Genomic DNA, 24,095 nt, shown 5'->3' on the forward strand with positions numbered 1-24,095 from the left:
AGTTGCGGACATTTTTCTTATTATAAAAGCAATATTTGGGGGCACCTGGGTGGCTCAGTCGGTTAAGCGTCTGCCTTTGGCTCAGGTCATGATTCTGGGGTCCTGGGATCGAGCCCCGCATGGGGGCTCCTTGCTCATCGGGGAGTCTGCCTCTCCCTCTCCCTCTACTGTTCTCTCTCTGTCAAATAAATACATAAAATCTTTAAAAAAAAAAAAAAAAGCAGTATTTGGTTACTGAAGTTTTCTGGAAAATATAAAAACAATACGGAGAAAAATAAATAATCCCCTGTCATCTACCACCCAGTGACAAGCACCTTATCATTAAGGACTATATATTTCTGGTATTTTTTTTGTTTAATTCTATATTTTATTTCTTTGTTTTATAAAAAATGGAGACACTACCCTTAGTGGTTTGTACTCTGATTTTCACTTAAAATTGTATTACACACACTCATGTAAGGCACAGTTCTTCTGAAACACGACAGTTGCGGGGCAGCATTCCACTGCACGGAAGCACTGCCATGTAAAAAAAAAATAATTAATTCTGGCTCACTATTATTTTTTAATCGATTTGATGGACCTTCATTGTTTCTAAGGGTCAGATCTTAGAAGCAAGTGTTGGCAAATTCCCTGGCAGAAGCAAAAAGACAGCTGTCATTTGACTGGTGGGGTCCTACACATTTGAGCACATGTTAACAGGACATCTCGGTGGCACCTGTCACTTTCTAGAGGCTCATCAGAAAGGGGCATGGCAGCCTGGGTGTATTTGGACCACTCGTACGTGGGGACCTGGGAAGAAGATGAGTAGTAGCTGCCCACTGGTGGGTAAATGGCTGGAAGCACCAGAATTAAAGTGTCCCCACTCTCCTTCTGGAGGTACCTCTGAACTTTGCAGGATCAGTCCTGGCCTGAGAACTTTAAAACACCTGCATGGCTTGGAGACATTTGTAACAACAAATGACTTCATTGCAAAATCCGTCACTGCTTTCCCCTAGAAGCTTGGGGGCAGGACTGCCTCTCATATTCACAGACCCTGGAGGAAGCAAGAGTCCACAAAGGAGACCCGTTAGCCCATAGCTGCTCTCTTCACTCCTGACCGGGACCCAGCCAGCACCTGTGCGGGCCTCAGGTTCATGGGCTTGGGCCCCCTGATCCATGTGTCCAAGTTCTTTCTGAGCTCCCTCCCCCCACCTGGCTACCTGACACGGAGGTGTGCACACTTGTGATCCACCTGTGGAAGGCCGAGCAGATAAGAGGCTGAATGAGCCCTAGAGCTTGGCTTGGGGCCATCTGGCAGAGAGTTCCAATAACCTCAGTCCTTGGGACCTAGTCTAGGAGGTGAACACTGAGTGAAGGCCTAGAAGGGGACCCTTTAACGTATAGTTGAGGACAGGAGTCCCACAGCTCCAGGCTGAGGGCTACGAGAAGCCAATGTCTCAGGTGGCCTGGGGCGTGTGGGGGACAGTGACGGGCCCTCAGAGGCTTAACTCCCTGTTTGGCAAGGCCTGAGTCTGGGGAAGCTCAGTTCTGGCTGAGATGAAGGCTCCCACTAGGGTGGAAAGCAACACAGACCCACATTTCCGTCCAAAGGCAGAGGACACTTCCTCGGTCTCAGCCCCAGAAGGGGACCTGAGGAAACAGAAGTTGACACCCGACGCTTCTCCAGAAGAGCCCTCTCTGGGAGTTCAACTCAGTTACTTTATGTCAATCATTTTTAAATTGGTTTTTCCTTTCCTTTTTTTTTTTTTAAAGATTTATTTATTTATTTATTTGAGAAAGAGGGAACACAAGCAGGGAGGAGGGGCAGAGGGAGAGGGAGAAACAGACTCCCTGCTGATCAGGGAGCCTGATGTGGGGCTTGATCCCAGGACCCTGGGATCATGACCTGAGCCAAAAGCAGATGCTTAACCCATTAAGCCACCCAGGTGCCCCTTTTCCTTCATTTTTTTTATTTTTTAAAGAGTTTTCTTTTTTATTGATGTGTAACTAACATAGTGTTATATTAATTTCAGATGTACAATATAATAATTCAATAATTCTTACATTGCTCAGTGAGCATTATGATAAGTGTACTCTCAACCCCTTTATCTATCTCACCCATCCCGCCACCCACCTGCCCTCTGGCAACCATCAGTTTGTTCTCTGTATTTAAGAGTCTGTTTTTTTGTTTGTCTCTTGTTTGCTTTGTTTCTTAAATTCTGTGTGTGAGTGAAATCATATAGTATTTGTCTTTCTCTGTCTGACTTATTTCACTTAGCATTATACCTTCTAGATCCATCCGTTGTTGCAAATGGCAGGATTTCATTCTCTTTTATGGCTGAGTAATATTCCATTGTATATTACGTATGTCACATCTTCTTTATCCGTCTACCTATTGATGGACACTTAGGTTATTTCTGTATCTTGGTTATTGTAAATAATGCTTCAGTAAACATAGGGGTGCATACATCTGTTCAAATTAGTGTTTTTGTTTTCTTTGGGTAAACACCTAGTAGTGGAATTACTGGACCATATGGTAGTTCTATTTTTAATTTTTTGAGAAATCTTTATACTGTTTTCCACAGGGGCTGCACCAAATTGCATTCCCACCAACAGTGTACAGGAGTTCCATTTTCTCCACATCCTCACCAACACTTGTTATTTCTTGTCTTTTTGATTCTGCCCATTCTGAAAATGTTAAGGTGATAACTCATTGTGGTTTTGCTTTGCATTTCCCTGATGATGAGTGATGTTGAGCATCTTTTCATCTGTTAGACATTTGTATGTCTTCTTTGGAAAAATGTCTATTCAGGTCTCAGCCCACTTTTAATCAGATTATTCGGGGATTTTGGTGTTCACTTGTATGTGTTCTCTATATATTCTGGATAAATCCTTTATTGGATATATCATTTGCAAATGTCTTCTCCCATTTAGTAGGCTGCCTTGTTTTGTCTTGATGGTTTCCTTTGCCGTGTGAAAGCTTTTTATTTTGGTATAGTCCCTCCCAATAGTTTATTTTTGGTTTTGCTTCCCTTGCCTAAGGAGACACATCTAGAAAAATGTTTCTATGGTCGATGCCAAAGAAATTATTGTCTGTGTTTTCTTCAAGGAGTTTATGGTTTTAGGCCTCACATTTAGGTCTTTAATCCATTTTGAGTTTATTTTTGTGTAAGGTGTAAGAAAGTGGCCCAGCTTCATTCTTTTGCATGTAGCTGTCCAGTTTTCCCAGCACCATTTAATCAATAGACTACCTTTTCCTCATTGTATGTTCTTGCCTCCTTTATTGTAGGTTAATTGGCCATATAAACGTGGTTTATTTCTGGGCTCTCTGTTCTCTTGACCTTGTCTATTTTTGTGCCAATAGAATACTGTTTTGATTCCTAAGAGTTTTAGTAATATATTGACTCATATAATTCTTCCCACAGCATTATTATGTGGATACCTTTGTTATCCCATTTACCGATGAGCAAGCTATACCACAGAGAGATTAATAATGTGCCTGAGATCACAGTGCTAATAAGTGGCAGAACTGGGACTTGACTTCAGATAGTCTCACTTAGAGCCCGTGTGCTAAACTAGGAGGTCATACTGTCTTTCACACTTGCTGACAGCACTTTTCTGAGCTTCCAGACAGGCAAGGCAAGAATCTTCAGTACTTCTCCCAAGTGATAAAATCTTGAGAAAATGACTGGATAGATTGCAATATGGGTAACATTATGTAACATGATAAAGACTGATTAATTTCTGTTTTGCACAGATCCAAATGTGTTCTTCAAGGGGCACCTGGGTGGCCCAATCGTTAAGCGTCTGCCTTCGGCTCAGGTCGTGGTCCCAGGCTCCTGGGATCAAGCCCCGCATCGGGCTCCCTGCTGGGTGGGAAGCCTGCTTCTCCCTCTCCCACTCCCCCTGCTTGTGTTCCCTCTCTCGGTCTGTCAAATAAATAAATAAAAATTTTTTTAAAAAATGTGTTCTTCAAAAATAGTATTTCTCACATCAACCCTCAATAAAAAGGGTTTCCTTTTTTTAAATATTTTAGAGAGCGAGAGCAAGCATGCAAACAGGGGGAGGGTCCTTTTTTTAAAGAGAAAATTCTTTTAGCACAATTCGCAGGAGTTGGAAGTAACAGGAAAAAACGATGGGGCCTGATGGTATTATTCACTCTGGCCCTCTGAGTACCTACGTTTTGAACATTTGAAGTCTTCTCAGTGGGCTACTCTTGAGAAATTATGATGGTCAGATAATGAAGCTTATATTTAAATAATTAGAAAAACGGCCCCAAGTGAAAATTGTTCTAGAAATTTTTATGTTAAGGATTAATTTTGAGGTTCACTTACGGACGAGGAATGCCTTGGAGACTTGGTGGCTGTTGCTTGTTCTCGGAGTTTGGTGAATGATGGGGATTCAACAGGCTGACTTCCATCTTCCCATTTTCAGTACAAAGTTGATGCTCTGATCTCTGCAGGATATTGGCATTTCCTGAAGTATTAACAAATAATTGTAATTTCAACAACTGTCACTTCTGTGATTACTTCCTGCTGTTGTTACATTTCAGCTGCCGAGGAAAACCCGCCAAGGAAGTTCAAGAGCGCCCCTAGGGCCTGATGGTCTCGAAGAAGGCAGGAAATGGGCGAAGCAGGAGCTGAAGGACTGTGACAAATGAGGGGCCTTTTAGACCTAAGGTGTAGAATTTCAGTCCAAAGGGAGTGACTGTCACTGGGGCTCCCAGGGTCTGGGAGAGTTTATAACCTGAGATTGGGGGTGGGGCAGGGGGGGCAATCAAGTTGGTACTTGAGAGCTTGGTAGGTTGCAATTTAGTCAAGAAAATCCTCTATTTCAAAGTCTAGGGCAGAAAAAAAGCTTCCAGGGCACAAGGACTGTCTTCCTCTGCTGCAATTAAGTGTCTCTGCCATTTACCCAGTTTCTAGCACATTTGTGAAAAAAATGAAAAGGCAGCAGGGAGGAGCCAGCGTGTGACCGGGAGTATGCTGAAGGCAGGACTGGGAGCAGGTGCACGGGACACGGGCCGCCGCAGGAGCTCAGGGATCTTGAGTGGTGCCTTGCTTGCATCGCCCACACCCTGGCCTTGCCAACACAGGCTGCAGTGGTGAATGTCACTCCAAACACCACGGGACACACTCACTTAGCTTCTGTTTAATTCTAGTCAAGATTTCGAACATTTATACATTTTTTTTAATACAAGTACATGCGAAGTTACAAATATAGAAAATATAAAGTACATGCATATTTCAAAGACCACGACAGATCATACAAAACTATTCAGTGCACATGTAAGCCTGAGGACCACGCAAAAGAGTTTTCTACACATTAAGTATTTAGGACCTTACAAAACCTGTTGTGCATTAGATATATCAGATGTTAACTCCTCTAACCAAAATTTCTAAGTCTGTCATACACAATATATATATATAATAACTTTTTTTTTTTTTTACGTCAAATACCCGCACAGTGCAAACCAGGAACATTGCAGAATGCTAATTTATCTGCTAGGTGACAATATTGAACAATCCAGACAATAATTTCACCTTACTTGAGTAACAGTTAACAGAATTCCTTTTTTCCACCCTGAATGGATATTTCTGTCATGTCCGACCTAATCTATTTTTTTGGATGGCCTTCCATTCTTTGATTCAAAAACCGATTATAGAAACTAGGACTTGACATAATTCTGGTTTTTGACAATTATGAGACAGCAATGAAAAAATGCAATCATTTTTCTTTTGTCTACTAATCATTTTCTCCATTATGCAATCCTCTAGGACGTTGGTTATTTTAACAGCTGCACCTTCCTCTGTGTCAAAATCATTCTGGTTTCCAGGTAATCGAACAAAGATTTGCTCTCGGTGCCCGGAAGGCAGTTCAATTTTTTACTGCCTTATCTATAGTTTAGATTATGAAAAAAAAGGAATGCCACATGTAGGTGCTTTACATGTCCCAAATGGGAGCTTGCCTCGAAGGGCGCCACTCCCAAGTATGGGATTTTTTTTAGCATTTTCACACTGTTGGTTATGTTCATTCCCTGTGAAAACATCCTCTGCCGAGGTCTAGTGTTTCATGAATATTTACTCTAGATGCTATGGTTGCTGTGTAGCCCACACCGCAGAATGCAAACCATCGTCCCAGTTCTCTGCCCTCTGGTGGGCTGATCCTGGGTCCAAGAGCGAAGGATTCCTAGTTTTGCTTTTTGAATGAGTATAATGTGGCCTCCTTTCAAATTTGGCAGAAATGCTCTTTGCACAGGGAAATGCGATCGGGTTCTTTTAGAACAGATGAGAAAAATTTCCCCAAGTTGCTATGAAATCATGGTTAAGATGGGGCATTAGTGTACTGAGCTCTAGCTGGGGAAGGAGCCAGAGGTTTTCAGGCAAAGGTATTTGAAGACTGTCTTGAGAACTGTTTTAGCCTCAACCTGCTGCACTAGACAAAAAATAAAAATAGAAAAAAAATAAGCCCTAGGTCAACTAATGATTTGCTGTTATTCCTAGCCCAGCACTAGCATGGGCCCCTGAAGGACTCAAATCACATGGGGGCTCGAATAAATGGCATCCTGGGTCTGCTCCACATTTTTCCAGGGCCATTGGGGCCAAGGGTATTAGCCTATGGGTGATAAAGAGAGAAGCAGGAATGAGACACCACCACTAAAGGGCTGTAGGTAGACACCCCCTCCCCCAACCTGTAAAAGATGAAGATGATGGAGAGGATGGGATGCTCATTCTCCTCATCCCACTATCAGGAGAATGAGCAGCGAGATGAGGAGGATCACAGGCGGGGGCGAGAAGAGGATGGCGCTCGCCCCTCTTTGGTAGTAAGCCTCGGACTCTCTCTGGTATTGGGTGACGCACATCTGCTCCACTACGCGCTCCATGATCTTCATGTCGGTCTCCGTGAAGTTCTCCCCCTTGGTGGTGGTGGTGACTGTGTGCTGCTTGACCGTGATGTTGACGCAGTCGTGCACGAAGTTGTTCTGGTTGCTGTACTGATCCACCGGCTTGTAGTACACTTGGTTGGGGTAGCGGTTCATGTTCTCACGATAGTAACGGTCCTCATAGTCGTTGCCGAAATGAATGAGGGGTCTGCTCATGGCACTCCCCAGCATGTAGCCACCCAGGCCCCCCACTACCGCCCCGGCTGCTGCGGCTCCTGCCATGTGCTTCATGTTGGTTTTGGGCTTATTGGGCTTGCCCCACTGACCGTGGCTGCCACCACCTTGACCCCAGCCACCACCACCGTGGGGCTGTCCCCAGCCGCCACCACCGTGGGGCTGACCCCAGCCGCCACCACCGTGGGGCTGTCCCCAGCCGCCACCGTGGGGCTGACCCCAGCCGCCACCGCCCTGGGGTGGGTAGCGGTTGCCTCCAGGACTGCCCTGCCCTGGGTATCGGCTCCCCCCGGTGTTCCAGCCTCCTCCAGGCTTCGGCCGCTTCTTGCAGAGGCCCACGTCACTCCATGTGGCCACAAAGAGAACCAGGATCCAGCTGCCAACGTGGCTTTTCACCATGATGACTTATCTGCAAAACGAGAAGGGTGTCAGTGTCCTACGTTTGCTGCATAATGAATGAATGCACAGCAAGGGCATCTGCAGGTCAGTCACAAAGGCTCCCCACTCTTCTCCTTTGTGGCCCTTAAGACAGAAGTAATTTCAAATAAAGCATTAACAAGACTCTTTCTCCTTCTCTAAGGACAAATTTGACCTTAGGATCATTTCTGGCTCTATTTCCTGGAAACCTGATAGAGATGGAATGTCAACAATGTTGCTTATGGTACAAATAACTTGATTGATAAACTGCATCCCGGCTGGGTGAAACTAGAAACATCTGGTGGGCCTGCCATAGCTTTGAGCATCTTTAGGGCAGTGATTATTGTAACCAGGTATGTCCTTGTGGGGACCCTGGCTCCTGTGGGGTCTGGAGCCTCTCCAACAAAGGGAACCCTTTATCCACCAATATGGGTCTCACTCCCTTGTCCCCGAGCAGCCACTTGTGGGGGCTGGGAGTGGAGACAAGTCCCTAGCTGCTGTGTGGACTGCTATGAGGATCCTGTTGTATCCCCTTCTCGAACCTTCTGAGAACTTGGGGTGGCCCCTATGGAAGTCTTGGGAGTTAGGAAGCCCCCCAGTTGAGCTTTGCAGGAATTAACTTTGAAAATCGCTGGCTCATGTCTTCTTTTGTCTGTGGGAACGGGTGCTAGCAGGGAGGGTGTCTTGTCTGCTGCTCTCTCCTCAGGGGTCTGGGTGCTGCCTGGCAGGCACACAACAGTGACTTGTTCGGTAAAGGAATTAATGCCCTCTGAACAGATAAATGCCTGCAAGAATTTCCTCAAAGTACCTCTCAATACGGTATTTTTTGGAAACAGGAAACGTGCAAGATTTTACAAGCCCTCTTGTAAATTCATCTTTTATAAAAAGAGCCGCTCGAAGCGGGATAAAAATGCCTGTGTTCACAAGTCACTGAATGAGTTTTAGTTCAGCACTTAACGGCTTATGAGGGACTTATTTTCTCCTAACATTTGGTACCAAAGAAATACGTCTTACAGAAAAGGGCCGGCACAGTTCAGGAATCCACAACCAAACTAAGTTGCCCTGGATAATAATTTATGACCCTTTGCAGAATGTACACTCGTTAAACAAAAAAAAATCTTTCAGATGAAACACCTCCTTTACCCTGGATGCTCAGTTCGAAGGGCAGAGATCAAAGACACACAGACCTTCAGAGGGAGGAGAATAATGAAATAAGTAAATGATTCACCTTCCATTTATGCTTCTATCCTTATTGAAAAATCTTGGTGGCCACAGGTAAATAAAAATATATTTGAAAATTATGAAAGCGTCAGCCCTCGACACAAGGGTTTGTAAAGAAAGAAAAGAAGAAAAAAAAAAAAGAAAGTTATGAAAGCAGGTTCAGCTGCTCAGCTCATGCCAATCCATCAGGCTTTCTGGAGGCTCTTCTGGGTCGGGTCAGAGGGGCAGAGATGTGCCGCCTGGCCTTACCCTCGCCTCTCGAGCCCCTGGTACTGGTCTCCTGCGGGCCTCTCCCTGCTGTACTCCCCACATGCTCACGGGCTCTAGCTCTCAGCCTCCTTGCTGCCCATGCCTTCACTCACACACCGCAGGGAACCGGACTAGGGGAGCGCCACCCCAGTCAACAGCTCCCAATCTAATGGGGTTTCATGTCAACAACTACTTCATTCACCCCAATGAGCCAAACCCAGCCAACACCCTGCAATTCTTTTTTTTTTTTAAGATTTTATTTATGTATTTATTTATTTAAAGTAAACTCCATGCCCAACGTGGGGCTCCAACTTACAACCCTGAGATCAAGAGTCGCATGCTCCACCGACTGAGCCAGCCAGGGGCCCCCCAACCCCGACTCCAGAGTTATTCTTGAATTTCCTCTTTTTCACAGCACACAATGAATCTACCAGCAAATGTTATCGGCTCTACCCTGAAAATAAATCCTAAATCCTGAAACTACTCACATTTCCCAACACTACTTACCATCCTGGGTGAAGCGTCTGTTGCTTCTCATGGGGGTCTTTCAACAGCCTCCAACCAGCCTCCCTGCTTTTCCCCAGCCCCCACTGTGTGTTCTCACCTCAGCAGCCCAGAGGCTCAGACAACCTTTTTTTTTTTTTTTTTTTTTTTATGTAGGTCACACCATGCCTCTTCCCTACCCCCCCAAGCGGCACGCGTTCAAGCTCAGGGTAAGACCCCAAGTCCTGACCGCGCCGCACGTGACCTGCCTCCAGCTGCCCCTCTCTCTGGCCTCCTCCTGCTCCTCACACTTGATAAGCACTTTCCCATCGCAGGGCCTTTGCACTTGCTGCTCCTGGGGCCTGGAAGTCTCCCCTTCCGGTTACTCGTATGGCTCCAGTCTGCTCTGATGACACCCCCGTGGGGCTGCCCGGGCCACTCTCCCGAAGTCAGCAGCCCGCAGCCTATCCCCTTCTCCTGCTCTTCTCCAGAGTGGGGATGCCTACCTGACGTCTGTGGTTTACGATTTGCTTACTGTTCGCCTTCCCCGCGGGAATGCGGGCTCCCCCAGGGTGGGAGTTTTGCTTTGTTCACGGCAGTGGCCCTAGTGCCTAAATGGAGTGCCTGGCTCACAGCCCGATGCGATAAATGCGGAATGAATGGATGAGTGTGGAAACGTGTGATAAAGCATCATAACCAAACTAAAAATTAAACTGTTACAAAAGTGAACCATATGTATGAATTTTCAAAACCCTCTTCCCTGCACTGGCCCACTGTCCAACAGGTACAGTCCAGTTAGAGGAACATTGAGTTCATGTGCCATCTGCCACCAGCGAGGATTGCCAACATGGTCAGGGCGGGAGGGAGACACTGTTGCAAGGGGAGGAATGTGGAGGTTGGCTTTGAACATGCCTGGTCCGAGGCTGTAAGAGTCACAGCTCTGTAAGCTGTGGAGACATGTGAGCAGATGATCAGACCACCTAGAAAGGGAGGCAAAGAGAGGGCCTCGTTCCTCAGGAAGCCGGACCACAAGGTGGAAGGGACCACAGGGCATTCGGAGTGGAGACAGGCAGTGAGAGAGAACACCGGTGGGGCGCGGGGCGGGGGAGGGCGGAGGACTGCAGGGGGCTTCTCGGGAGAGGAGCCTGCATGTGTGGTGGAGAGGCAGACGGGGCCAGGCAGTAAAGGGCCTCACCAGCAAGATGCATGGACATCCCATCTTCCCTGGGACAGTTTATACCTGCTGTGCCTGGTGCTAATATTAATAGTGCCCTTTTCATTCTCGAGTGTCCCCGTGGGTTACTATATATAGCCTAATGATACGGCATGTTAAGTTGTCTGGACTTGATCCTGAAAGTACTAGGGAGCCAGTGAAGAGCTCTGGGTTCTCTTTGAGAAAGAACGTTGTGGAGGATGGACTGGGGTCTCTGTGTGCATGTGCTAGTCTCAAGGCTCCTGCAGGGACTGAGCTAGAGATGGTGGCCTTGTCAGGGAAGGACGGTCATGGATGGTCTGATTGGAAGGTAGCTTCTGGAGGGCTTGGTGTTTGATGTGGAGGGTGAGCGACTGGAAGTGTCAGGGTGGCGCCCGGATTTCGGGACCGGGCAGCTGCATGGACGGACACAGAATGGAGGAGGAGGCCTGGAGGGAGACAAAGGAAGGGCTCGGCTCTCATCCTCCCTCTCAAGCTATGTATGTGAGACGAGAGAGACCAGGAGGCAAGAGGGTGTCAGAGCTGTGGGCACGCGTTGCTGTTCGGGACTTCATTAAGGCCGAGTACTGGGTAAAGTTGGCTGACCACAGAATACATGAGGACAAGATCATTTTAGAATCACTTGAGAACAACAAAAGCAACACGGAGTTATGAAAAGTATTAAACATAGCAACTACATTTTGAAGTAGAGACGCATTTCTAAACATAAGAGGGACTCAAAACTTATAGGAGACCTTGGAGAATCTCTTCCTGCTTGTGATGAAATGAGGAAGATCTGGTATTATTGAATGCAAACCTGTCACTCTGCGAATTGGGCAACCAAGAGTCACAGACATCAAGTGACATACCTAGGATTACAGTGCTGGTGAGTGAAATTGCTGGGGATGGAAACGGGGTTTCTGAATTCCTGGAAGATACTCTCTGTCAATGGTCGGAAGATACTCTCTGTCAATGGTCGGCTTGTGGCCCGATCCTCTGGTACATTTCGAGACATGAAGGGCAGAGCTGCCAGGCCGAACCATGCGGGTTGTCACCCCTTCGGGTCAACATGGCCTTGGCCACTCGGTATGGCCACTACCAGAGGCGCCAGGAGCTGCAGCAGCTTCCAAATTGCTCCAGGGACCAGGATCCGGACCCCGGTGGCGCCTCCAGCTCTAAGTCTGACTCTACAGTGACGAGCACGTGGAATTTGACCCCCAGAGGGAGCGTGATTTCTGCAGGACTCTCTTCTCGTTGAAGAAGGATCCCTGCATTTATCAGAAAGATGCCACCTTCTATCAGAGAACAGCACTGTCCTCGGAGAGCAAGGATGCGCCGGCAGCCAAAGGGAAGCAGAAGAAGATGGGGCCTATGTCCCTGTGGAAGGAAGGTTACCTTGGAGAAAGAAGGCAAACTCAGACGTGGAGACCTCCAATCAGAGATTCCAGCAGATCTCATTGAAAAGTTATGTAGAAGCACAGAAACATCTCAAGGAAAGCTTCTGGGCATTGGTGGAGGGTGGAGGGCAGCGAGGGCAAGGACATTGCCAGGCAGGTGGCTTTGGGGTTGCTGCAGAAATACACTAACGCCAGGGGGAGAAGCCCCAGGGGGATGCTGACTCGCTGGAGTGGCTGAAGGGGCAGAAGGACATTCATAGCCCTGACACCCCGAGAGAACTGGCCCACCTGGAGGAGTACTGGAACAACCCAGAGCTGGAGGAGGCGAGCAGCACTCCCTGAAGAGAACCTGCTTGTACAGGTCAGAGCCGGAGCCGCTGCAGGACCAGGGGCTGTGGAGCCGCTGCAGGACCAGGGGCTGTAGAGCCAGAAGGCCCAGAACTCTTAGAAAAAGAGGCAGATCTTCAAGTCACTTTGCCCAGAGGAGATGGATCACGGAAGCCACAGAGACAGAAAGCCAGCCCACAGAGGGTGCTGCGGGCACCTAATGGGGCCGGCAGAAAGCTGCCCCACCACAGGAAGGGGCGGGTCCTGTGTCACCCACCCAGAAGCCAGTCCCCTCCCAGAGGGGGAGGAGGGGCAAGGAGGCATATCTCCTGGGCCCCAAGGTGACACTTGATAGACGTGAGTTTAGTTACCAGAGACTGCTGACCTTTGGCCTCAACGCCAAATAGCTGCACTTCTGCCAGTTGGGCAGGCAACAGAGGAAGCAACAGGGTCCCAAGAGCGGCCCCTGAGCTCCAGGGAGTAGGCAGGGGCCCTGGGCTTCCTCCCCTCTAGTCAAGCCCCTGGACGCATCTCTCTCCTGCACTATGTAGACACTGTGTCTGCTGTGGGCAGAGAAGTCCTCCTTTATCACAGATGTGGATGCTGAGGCCTGTCTAAAAAGTTTCCCCAGCATCTTACCTTGAGACACACCTTGGCCCCCATCCCTCAAATGCTGGGCCCAGCCAAAGCCACAGTCAAGTTAAATGGCTTTATTAGCCCCCAGGGGCCACTGTTCCCCCCTACCACCCCCAGACCTTGGCCGAGTAGGGGCTTTGGGACCAGTGATGGGCACAGGTGGTCCAGTGCAAACTACAGTACTTGAGTCAGGCCCTGAGTGGGTGTCCGGGAGCCCTCCCTCCCTGCCCTGTGAGGAAGGCCCATCTGGAAGGAGACAGGGGTACAGGCTCTGGCCCTGTCCAAATGACCCCAGTTCAGAGGTTTCCGGGACCAATCTCAGCTGTGCTTGTCAAGGGGGTGAGAAGGGGAAGACCCATCACCTCCAGATTTTAGGCTCCCACACCCAGCATGACATAAATAAAAAAATAAATAGTGAAAAACAAAACAAACAAAAAAGACATTAAGTATTTGACAGAGGTCACCTATTTAACACTAAAAAAAAAAAAATACTCTTAGCAGACTAGGAATAGGAGGAGACTCCCCTAACTTGATAAAGGTTATATTAACAAAACCAGCAAACATACTTGGTGGATAACCTCTGAATGCATGTCCTTTAAGATCAGAAATAAGACAAGGATGTCCATCATCACAGGACTGGAGGTCCTGCCTGATGTCATAGGCAGAGACAAAGAAATAACCGGGGCAAGAACTGCAAGGAAAGAGCTAGCCATCATTATTTGCAATTAAAGTGATCACACACAGAAAACCCAGCAGATTGGTCAGAGACGACAAGAGACCCAGTACTAGAGTTCAGCAAGGCTGTGGGATATGAGACTGGCCTAAAAAAATCAACAGCATTTCTCTACACCAGCAATAATCAACTTAGAAAAAAACTTAAGAAAGAAGATAATCCTGGGTGGCTCAGTTGGTTAAGCGTCTGCTTTTGGCTCAGGTCATGACCCCAGGTTCCTGGGATCAAGCCCCGCATTGGGCTCCCTGCTCAGCGGGGAGTCTGCTTCTCCCTCTCCCTCTGCTGCTCCCCCTGCTTGTTCTCTCTCTCCCTCTCTCTGTAAAATAAATAATAAAATCTTTTTAAAAAAATAGAAAGAAGATAATCACAATAGCAAACCAAACTGTAAAATATCTAGGACTTAACTGAGAAAAAAAATAAGACTTGAACAAAAATAACTCCAGTAAAGACCCCTGAAGATTATCTGTAAAAACGGAAAGGTACTCCATGGCTTTGACTGGGATGACTTAGTATTAGAAAGATGTCTGTCAATTACCTCCCCCCCAATGAACCTGTCATTTCAATAAAATGCCAATCCAAAGTCCACCTGGGCTTTTTGAGGAGTTCAATAAACTTACAAGGTGAAAGGAATGTCCATGAATATCAAACTCAACTTTGAAAAGGAATAGAAAAGAGAAGGGAATCTACTGGATCAGACCTTAAATCCTACTACAAAGCCAGAGCAATAAAGACCACACAGTCAAAGCCTAGGAACAGACCAACCAGCCAAGGAGAGCAGAAGGGCACATTCAGAGATAAGCCCTTGTATATATACTTTCGTAGGGACTTGATATACAATAAAGCAGCCACCACAAATCAATGGAGAGAGGAAGGCTGTTGAGCAGATGCTTCCGGGAAACTGAAGAAAAATAAAACTGGATCCCCTACACCACGTGCAAGAGTGCACTCTAGGTGGAATATAGACCTAACTTAGAAAGGGAAAAGCACATTGTTAGAAGAAGAAACTACAGGTGAACGCCTGTGTGACCTGGAGGAGGAGTGGCCGGAGGGCTTTTAAAACAAAGAGCACAAACCAAGAGGCAAATAAGAATTTTATGACATGAAAGTTAAGGATTCTTGTTTAATGCTATGAAGGACACTACGGACAAAGTTAAGAGGAGTACATAATGGTAAAAATATTTGTAGTATTTACGGCCAACAGAGGATTCATTTCTAGAACCTACAAGGAATTCTTAAAAGCAGTAAGAAACAGTAATAAGACAAAAACAGACAAAAGGGCCAAAAGATACAAAAACTGATAATTTATAGAAGAGGAAAAGCCAAAAGGGCTTGAAAAGATATTCAAAATCATTAATCAGATAAAATGGGGCCAAAAAAAAATGACATATCACTTACACTTATCAGTCTAGTCAAAAAGAAAAAAATAACCAAACCAAAACCACAAAAGAGTTGAGTGATGCCAAGAAGGCAGGGTGTGCAAATAAAGGAACCCACCTAACTATCAAAGGAGTGTGGGAGGTGTAATTGAACAGAAAGAATGAAAATAAATTAAATGATTATTCAACTCAAAAAAAGAAGAAAACAGAAAGAGAAGATTTCAAAATAAAGCATCATAGTTATAAAGAAATAAGAGATGAAAGTAGAACTTAAAACCCAGGAAAATGAGGAATTGCTAAATAAAATCAACTGACTTAAAAATGCAATTCACACACAAACACACGCCACTACATAGCTCCACATGGGGAATGGGAAAGGCCACATAACCTTAGAAAGAGAAGGCTTTAAAAGGGTAACCTCCTTCCAAATGCAAATGTGTTTTATGAATTAAAAATCCATGTGATATGGGTTGCTTTTCTGTTAAAATATAAGTTATAAATATTGACTTTAGAATTAATGCAGTCAACAAGTATTTATGGAACAACTAATATGTGCCAGTTTTTAAATACATAGAGAACTTGAACTGACCATGAACCATGAAAGAAATGGAGGAAAAAGTTGTCCTAAATTACATATTACTATGTGGTATTATAGTACAATAACATATGGATTCATTCGACAAATATTTAAGTGTCCTCTAAGGTTCTAGCATTGTGCTAGTAGTGGCTGGGGACACAGATGGTGAGTAAGATATTTAGCTTGGGGGTGATGCCATCTCCTGAAATGAGGGAGACAGGTAGAGGGCCCCACTTGGGGAGAAAACCGGGGGCTGTGGTTTGGACACATTAACTTGGCTATTACCTAGGAGACATTCAAGTAGGAGTATCAATTTAGGCAATTGTTTTTAAGAGTCGGGAACTCAGCAGAGATAAATGTCAGGGCATCTTCCCCTGAGAAGCAGTGTCTACAGCCAAGGGCACAAGGGGGCAAGAGCTGAGATTGAAACCCCAGCATTTCAAGTGCAGGGCTCACGCCCTTAGGCACCCGGCCTCCACCAGAACGGATGCCAAAACCCAAAAGAAAATACCGCCCAACTGATTTTAACAGTTTAGTAAAAGAAGAATACACTGTGACCAATAAGGATTATTTTAGGAATGCAAGGATGGCTCAAAATCAGGAAATCTATGAATAGGTTAAGATGACAAAACAATAAGATTCTCTGCAGATACTGAAAAGTTTTCAATTAAAATCAACCTCCATTCTTGATTTCTTAAGTTTAAGCTGTTAAAGTTTCTACAGAACTAGCAGGCCGTCCCCTTCCATCAAGAATTGCCACCACAAACACATGGCTTATATCCCATCTTAATGGAAAAGGAAAGGCATCCCATTTGTATAATGAACAAGTAAAAAATGCAAGTTGCTGTGATTTTTAGATTGTTATGGAAGTTCCAGCCAAGTACAATCTTCTATTTGGAAAATAGGCCCAAAATGTCTTAGAACAAATAAGTGAGCTCATTAGGTGCCAGTTTTTGAAATCAATATGTAAAAAACCAGCAAGTCCCCAGATTAATCGTAATTAGTGAGAAGATTTAGCACAGATGAAACATTCCATCCCTAATAATGTTCCATATTGCCATTCCATCCATTATGGCAATAAAAAATTTTTACAGTATCTAGGATTTAACCTAAAAAGAAATAGGACTCGTATGAGGAAGGCTAAAGAATTTTACTGAGAGATGTAAAGGAAGACTAGAAAACAACAACAACAACAAAACCCAGGCATACTATGTTTTTGGTTGAGAAAACCAATATTGAGAGATGCCAATTTGTCTTCAAATAATCCATCAAGTCAACACACTTTCAATCAGAATTCAAACGGGATTTTAAAGAACATGATGAAATGATACTCAAAATTAAGAAGTCAGAAAAAAAATCATTGAACAGGAAGAAAACCTAGGGCACGCTTGGCCTGCCAGCTATCGGGATACACTGGAAAGCTACACGAGGCATTATTAAGATCACGTGGCACTGGTGTATGAACAATGGCAGAGCAATGGAACTTGACAGAAGGTACCAGAAAGATCCACAGATTATTACCCTGTTCATCCTACTTCCATTTATACATGGGGATAAGGCAGAGCTGCTAGGAACTAGCTTTATGGTCTCGTGCCAAGGGTTGAACTTCTAATACTTGGAACATGTTATAACTTGAAACTTGATTGGTTAAATTGGGAAGTGACACCAGCTTTTCCCACTGCCCAGAGCCCCCAGGATAATTCCCTGTCTTTCCAGGGTTAGGTGGAACCTTGTCATATTCTAATCTTTTTGAGGATACTGCCCCTTCAAGAATCTGATCCAAACTATACAACATTTTGCAAAACATTTTGGGATGTGGGGTTGCATTGGTCCCCTGAGGCCCAGGCCTGGATTGAACAGGGCAAGGACCCCCAACCTGGTTTATCATCTGAATGACTTGAAGAACTTTTTAAAAAGCAATGTTGCTGGAGCCTCTCCTGGGCCAAGAGCAATGGGATCTGGGGATCCATAAAAGCTTCCCAGGGGACTGCGCTCCTAACCAGGCTTCAGAACTAGGTCCTCAGGAACACAACACACAACACTTAACCACATTTATAATGCTTCTCATGAAAGAGCACACTTCCCTTGAAGCGATCACATGATAGTTTATCAGTAATAAGTAGAACATAGCTGAAGAAAAAGGATTAACAAATTGCAGAGGGAAAAAAAAAATGCTCCCGACTGTAAGCGCTGCCAAGCACCGTGCTCACTCGAGGATTATCTTAAATGCAGCACCATCCCTGGGTTAGATGCCGGTGCAATGTGAATGCTTAATACAAAGCCGTTCACAGCTGATACAGTTGCCTTGGGAGAGGAAATAAGATCCCAAAGGCAGAAAAGAACAAGTAAGATGGAACTACAGCTTCGAAAAACTTTCACCTCATAAAACCTTTCGTCACCTGGTGGACAGTCACCTTCGGCGTTAATGTGGTACAGAAACGTTATGCGATTACTGTTTTATTATATTATTTTTTAAATGGCAGCTTCCTTACGTAATTCAGCCTGATTGTAGAGAAAGCTGTGACCCTGTCTCGATTTTGCAAGGATGATGCAATGGTAGGAGTTACATATATAGACCCAAGTGGCCTCCCGAGCAGGGGTCTGTGATCACAGCCTTTCCAGAGCCTTATATTCTGTGACAGTTGGGAGATTTTTCAACCATCAGAAGACCAGAGATTCCACAGGGTACGTACATCTGTCGTGGTTCAGCTGAGCTGGAGTTGTGTCTCTGAGAAGACAAAATGCCTCGGCGTGGCTGAAATGACTGTTTTCGAATATACTCAGGAATCCTTAAAAACAACCACAAAAAAGAAAAAAACTAGAATTGATAAGTAAATCTAAGAACTGATTCCTTAAAAGAAAAACCTAACATATAAATTGCTTAGTCACTAATAAATCTATTCAAGAAAAAAATGAGACAATATTTGGGAAAAAAAATGAGGTCATATAAAAAAAACAGCAAACAGGACACAGAGGAAACTGTGGGTCCGTATCATCTAAAAAATTGAGATATGTGACCTATTTAAGAAATTGCATTATTTAGTAAAAGCAATGTACCAACAAAAAAGAACATGAACATCACCTCTCACTTCTGTTAAAATGTCCATTTTTTGGTGCTTTTCCAAAATTCGGATTTTCCACACATGCATTCACCCGAGTAAACAGTTTAGAAAACTACTTTGTCAGTTTCCCCCATATATCAGAGGCTCCAAAATCATGACTTCTGATGGTTACATAATGCTCCTACCAGTTACTGTGCCATGATTTTCTGAGCTACTGCCCTGCTGTTGTACATTCATGTTGTTTCCCAGTTGGTCCTAATTTTAGATCATTCTGCACCAATGTGTGCCCACATATGGCTTTTTTGTTTGCTTGTTTCTTCCATTGCAGGTAAATCCCCAGGGGTAGGGTTTTCTGGGTCACCACTTTGAACTTCTTAATGCATTGCCAGATTGTTTTATAAAAAGTGGGTAGTAATTCACAACATCCCCAGTGGGGTGTGAATAGGAAAAGAATAAAGGTATACACACCAAGGGTCAGTTTTACCGAGTTAATCTTGGCAACAAACTCGGAAGTAGGTTTCCCTTCCTCTATTTTGTGAATGGACATGAGCAGGATTAGGAAATTAGGTGACCCGCCCGGATGTCACAAAATCAGTAGCAGAGCCATCTTTCTAACCCCAATACCCCGCCACATCCTCAGATAACTGAACATGCACGTTTGATGGCAACTGCCTTATAGGGGTTGCTGTTACTACTACTTTGAGCGTTTTTGTTCATTTAGTAGATGTGAAACGACAATACAGACTTGCTTTCATTTGCATTTTATTCTGCAAATGGTTCATCATTTCACCATTTATCTATTATAATCTTGACATTTTCCTTTTACAAGTATGAAAAATTTGTGTCAGATACAAATAAGATACAAATCACATCCTAGCTCTCTGCTTTCTTTCCCTTTCCAGCTAGCTCTTTTTCATTTTAAGAGCTCCTCGGTGGTTGTGTAGGTTAAATTGTTCCTTTTCACCGGTGATTTTCCTCTTCCTTCTTAATAACGTCAGAGAGAGTTGTTCATTTTTCCAGAGGTCTGACCTTTTTTATTCAATTTTCTGTTCCTATTTTTTTCTGGTAATTTGATTTGTAAAAATCTTTAATCCTGTTCCACCTGGAGTTTTTCGCAAGGAAAAGGGAAACATCTCAAATGCTCGGCATGTGGGGAACTGTTTATTAAACCGTGATGCTCTATGTGAAAGAAAAATACGCAGCCGTGAAGATAATCATGATCAGGGGGCAGGGGACATCTGTCCCCGGAAGCCTGGCACTCGCGGGCCGGAGGGGGAGAACGCGGCCACCCCGAGGCCCCACCCGGCCGAGGCCCCGCCCACGCCCGCCCGCTCGGGGGCCGCTCCGCCGAGGGCTAGACCACAGCTGCCGCCTCTCCGGAGGAGTTCGCCGGGGAAGCGGACCCCCAGGCACCCCGGACTCCTCTCCCGCCGAGGCCCTGGCCCTGGGCGGGCGCCCGCTCCCCCACCCCCACTCCGCGCACCCTCCGGGCGTCCCCGGCCTCTGCCCGCCGGCTGGGAGGGCGACCAACTGGCGGGCGGCCGGGAGCCCCGCGACCCCCCGGCTCGTCTTCCCGAAGCCAGGCGCGTTCGCCCGGGGCGATCGCCCCCACTTCCCCGGACCTTCGGCCCCTCGGGCCGCGGACCTGCGTAGGGGAGGATCAGACCTCGCGGCACACCGCCACCCCTCCCCAGGGGCCCGGCCAGCCGCGCCCTCCGCCCCCATTCCCAACCCGAAAAGCAAAACCAAGCGCCGTCACCCGAAAAGCAAAACCAAGCGGCGTCACCCGAAAAACCAACGCGCACCCTGGGGCAGGCCGGACGCGCCACGCGCCCGCAGGGAAGCCCCCTCCCCTCCTCACTGCCAAGGTCTGCCCCCGGCTCGCGCTGTCGGGTTCCGCGGCGCCCCGCCGCCGCCCCCCAGGGCTCCGGACCCCCGCCCGCGCCCTGCGCTGCGAGTTGAAAAGGCCACCCGGCTGTTTACCTGCCTTCTTTCGAGAGGAGAAGCTCGCAGTGCCGGAGCTGTCAGCGACTGGCGCGGAGGCTGGCGACAAGCACCGCCCAGGAGGAGGGCCGGGGGCGGGGAAGGGAGGCAGCGGCGCTTGCGGGCCGAGGTCGGCGCGCGGACCAATGACCACGCGGTCTCGCGCGCTCCCGTGCTCCCGCGGGCGGTCGGTGGGGGGTTACGAGAAAAGGTGCAGAAACTGCCAAGAACCCCCGGGCGTCTGAGTCGCCAGTGAAAACGGGTTGGGATTCGCTTAAACTCGCACCGGCTGATACCGCCTCCCGGTGTCATCACTCCCTGACGTTGCTCATTGACTGTAAAAATCATCTTTAAAAAGAAAATCGGCCCGAAGCCTCAACTCCCCCGTTACATAATGGAGAAAAGGAGACGTTAGGGAATGAGAAGGCAATTTTTGGAACTTTGGTAGCCAGAAATTTCTAAAGAGGAAAAGATTTTTGCTGCTTTGGATTGAGCCCAGTATTAATGAATTTTCACATAAATTCTTAAAATTGGAGGCCTAGGAAGGACATTGGCCACCACCCTTTCTTTCATTGACTCAGTTTCTGCTCCTTATTTTATGCAGGAGAGATGATTTAGAGTAGACCTCCCAAATGAGGTCTTAAATGTTAAATGTACTCCATTTAACAAGTCCACTCACATTATCTGGGTTACCTTGTATAAAACAGAATGGTGTGTTCTGGCTCATTATTCCTGCTAAGAAATTAGGTAGAGGTTTGTTTCATGTAAAGGATGGCCAGGGATGAAGTGATAGAAGGATGGGAATTAGGGTTTGGGGAATCGTCTAAATTATTACCCAAATTGGATCACTTTTAAAGTGAAAGGGGCACCAGTATGAATTAAGTGGGCATAAACCAAGACTGTCTTGGGAAAAATGGGACATCTAGTCCCCTTGTTATGGGCAAGAGGCCCCACTAAGCCTGTAAGAGAAGAGGTTTAAAAATATCCAGGCACCCACTGGAAATGGGATTTGGATTACATACCTACATCCCAGGGTGGATCACTCAAGTGGGAGGGGACCAGTGGGCAGGAAGGGGAGAAGCCAGAGAATAGCGATGTGAAACAGTTGCAGGGTGATGTTTATGTGAATGTGGGTGGGCACTTGAAAAGTCAACTGGGCAGGGGAAATGATAGGTCTGGAAAACATGGATGGCTATCCCATGGGGTGATTCAGTAACAGACCAAATGGATTTGGACCAGTTAGAAAGGAACGTTAGGCAACAATACTGTGGCTGTTTTCTATACATTCAGTCTTACATAATGATTAGGTTGACAGTACTTTTAGAGCCTTAAGTTCTTTCCTTGGAGATGGCTTATTGCCAGGTGAACTGGGCGGGGGAGGGGGGCAGTGAAGCATCTCTCTGAGTCTTAAGCTGGGCTGGAGCCAAGAGTAGGTGACCGGATCAGAAGGAGGAAAGGGCTGGCCTCCCCCTGGCAGGAGGGACTCTATAAATCTTGGTTAGAAGACCCTAAAACTCAGTTGTTATTATTATTATTATTATTATTATTTTCTCAAAAGGATCCTGTGTCTACTGGCCAAATGCTCTCCCAGCAGGAAGAGGCTCAAAGGCAGAGGATTTCTTGGAGGGATTAGGGAGCCCAAAGCGATTGCCTTATGTCATAATCTGGCTATTATTGCTATGTAGCAACTACCCATAAAACTTAGTGGTTTATAACCACCACCGTTTTCTTATGCCCGTGGATGAGTAGGTAGGCTGGGGATGTGGACAGGCACAGCGGGCACTTGGCTTCTCCCATGATGTCTGGGGCCGCAGTTAGGAAGACTCGAAGTCTGAGGGAGGTTGGAATCCCTGGAAGGCTCTTTCACTTGCATGCCTGGCACCTGAGCAGTGAAGACTTGAAGATCACATGTGCCTATTGGAAGGCCTATGCGTGGCTTCTCTACATGGCCTGTGTTCCCACGAGCCTGCTGGTCTCAGGTTTGAAGGACTTCTCACATGGCTTCTTAGGATGTGAGAGTTCTAGCAACAACATGGAAGCTGCCTAGCCACTTCCCACCTAGTCTTGGAAATCACATAACATCACTTCCACTGTAAGCTATTGACCAGAGTAGTCATATGTCCATCCAGATTCAAGGGTAGCAGACATAGACCCCACTTCTCAATGGGAGGAGTATCCAAGAATTTGTGGCCATTTTTAAAAACTGCCATAATAGGGTTGGTGGTCTGGCCTATAGATTCTTAGAGGCTTTTATTGACCTCATGAAGAGCACCAGGGGTAGGCAGCCCACAGGAGGAAGATTTTGCAAATGGCCCTACATCATTCTTTATCCCATCCTCATTCACAATTGCCTCCCCGATCACGACAACTATCATACCCCCTTATGAACAGGGAAGGCCATTCTCTGGACTGGTGTGGAGTGGAGTTTAAGGTTTGTCCTCTGGGGCTTCATCTTGTGGACTCTTGGGCACCTGTTGTGCTGAAGTTCACAGCACCGTCAAGTGCTTTGAGAATATCCTTTTGCATCCATCTCCTGTGTCCTGGCTAGACGGTACTTGTCAAGGTCACGTGGTTCATTCTCAGCAAATACGGAGAATTTAAGGAAGTCAAAGTCTCAGTTTACTTATATGCAAAAGGAGAATTGTTTCATTCAACAAATAATTTATAGAGCACCTAGTGTGGATTATATAGTTGTAGTCTTTGACCTCAGACACCAAAGGGAATACAGGAAGCTACATAGAAAGTGGTCAAGGCATGCAGGGCCAGAGAGCCCATAACAAGGTGTTTAGATTTTATTTTATTTATTTATTTATTTTTAAAGATTTTATTTATTTATTCATGAGAGACAGAGAGAGATGCAGAGGGAGAAGCAGGTTCCCAAGGAGCAGGGAGCCTGATGCAGGACTCGATCCCAGGACCCTGGGATCATGACCTGAGCTGAAGGCAGACGCCCAACCATCTGAGCCACCCAGGCGCCCAAGGTGTTTAGATTTTAATCAAATGTGATAGAAGCCCTTGGAAATGGAGCAGGGAAATGACATGACCTGATTTAAGTTCCGAAAAGACCACTCTGTTGTGGCATGGGGCCCAGTGGGGCAAAAGTGGGAACAGGGCCTGGTAGGTGGCTTTTGCAGTGGTCCAACCAGGAGAGAGAAAATGGTGCTTGATCTAGTGTGGTAACAGAGGAGGTACTTCAATCTGAAATGGTAACGAAATGGCAGAAGACCCAGTTTTAGAGGCAACAGGTTTTAGAGAAGTTCCTTCAATCTTGGACGCATTGAATTTGAGATGCCCGTGTCGCCCCCAGATGGGTACACCTGGGGATTCTGGAGCTTGGGTGGGTTGG

General features: G+C 46.3%; 1 protein-coding gene and 1 pseudogene across 3 annotated transcripts; one reads left to right on the top strand and one right to left on the bottom strand.

Annotated features, from left to right (window-relative positions):
* Positions 1–5,110: 5,110 nt before the first annotated feature.
* LOC113938055 (prion protein) lies at positions 5,111–20,944 on the bottom strand. Of its 3 annotated transcripts, none has more exons than XM_027623144.2 (3): positions 20,754–20,937; positions 18,398–18,493; positions 5,111–7,505 (listed from the first exon to the last, which is right to left on the bottom strand). In XM_027623144.2, the coding sequence occupies exon 3, from the start codon at positions 7,493–7,495 to the stop codon at positions 6,716–6,718; it is 780 nt and encodes a 259-aa protein (XP_027478945.1). In that variant the 5' UTR covers positions 7,496–7,505; positions 18,398–18,493; positions 20,754–20,937; the 3' UTR covers positions 5,111–6,715. The 3 variants fall into 3 exon arrangements, with proteins under 3 accessions (XP_027478945.1, XP_027478944.1, XP_027478946.1); XM_027623143.2 differs by having other exon boundaries at positions 20,750–20,936; XM_027623145.2 differs by lacking the exon at positions 18,398–18,493 and having other exon boundaries at positions 20,750–20,944.
* LOC113938472 lies at positions 10,970–12,397 on the top strand (annotated as a pseudogene).
* Positions 20,945–24,095: the final 3,151 nt, after the last annotated feature.

The sequence above is a fragment of the Zalophus californianus genome, chromosome 8 (genome assembly GCF_009762305.2).
Source record: "Zalophus californianus isolate mZalCal1 chromosome 8, mZalCal1.pri.v2, whole genome shotgun sequence".
NCBI lineage: Eukaryota > Metazoa > Chordata > Mammalia > Carnivora > Otariidae > Zalophus > Zalophus californianus.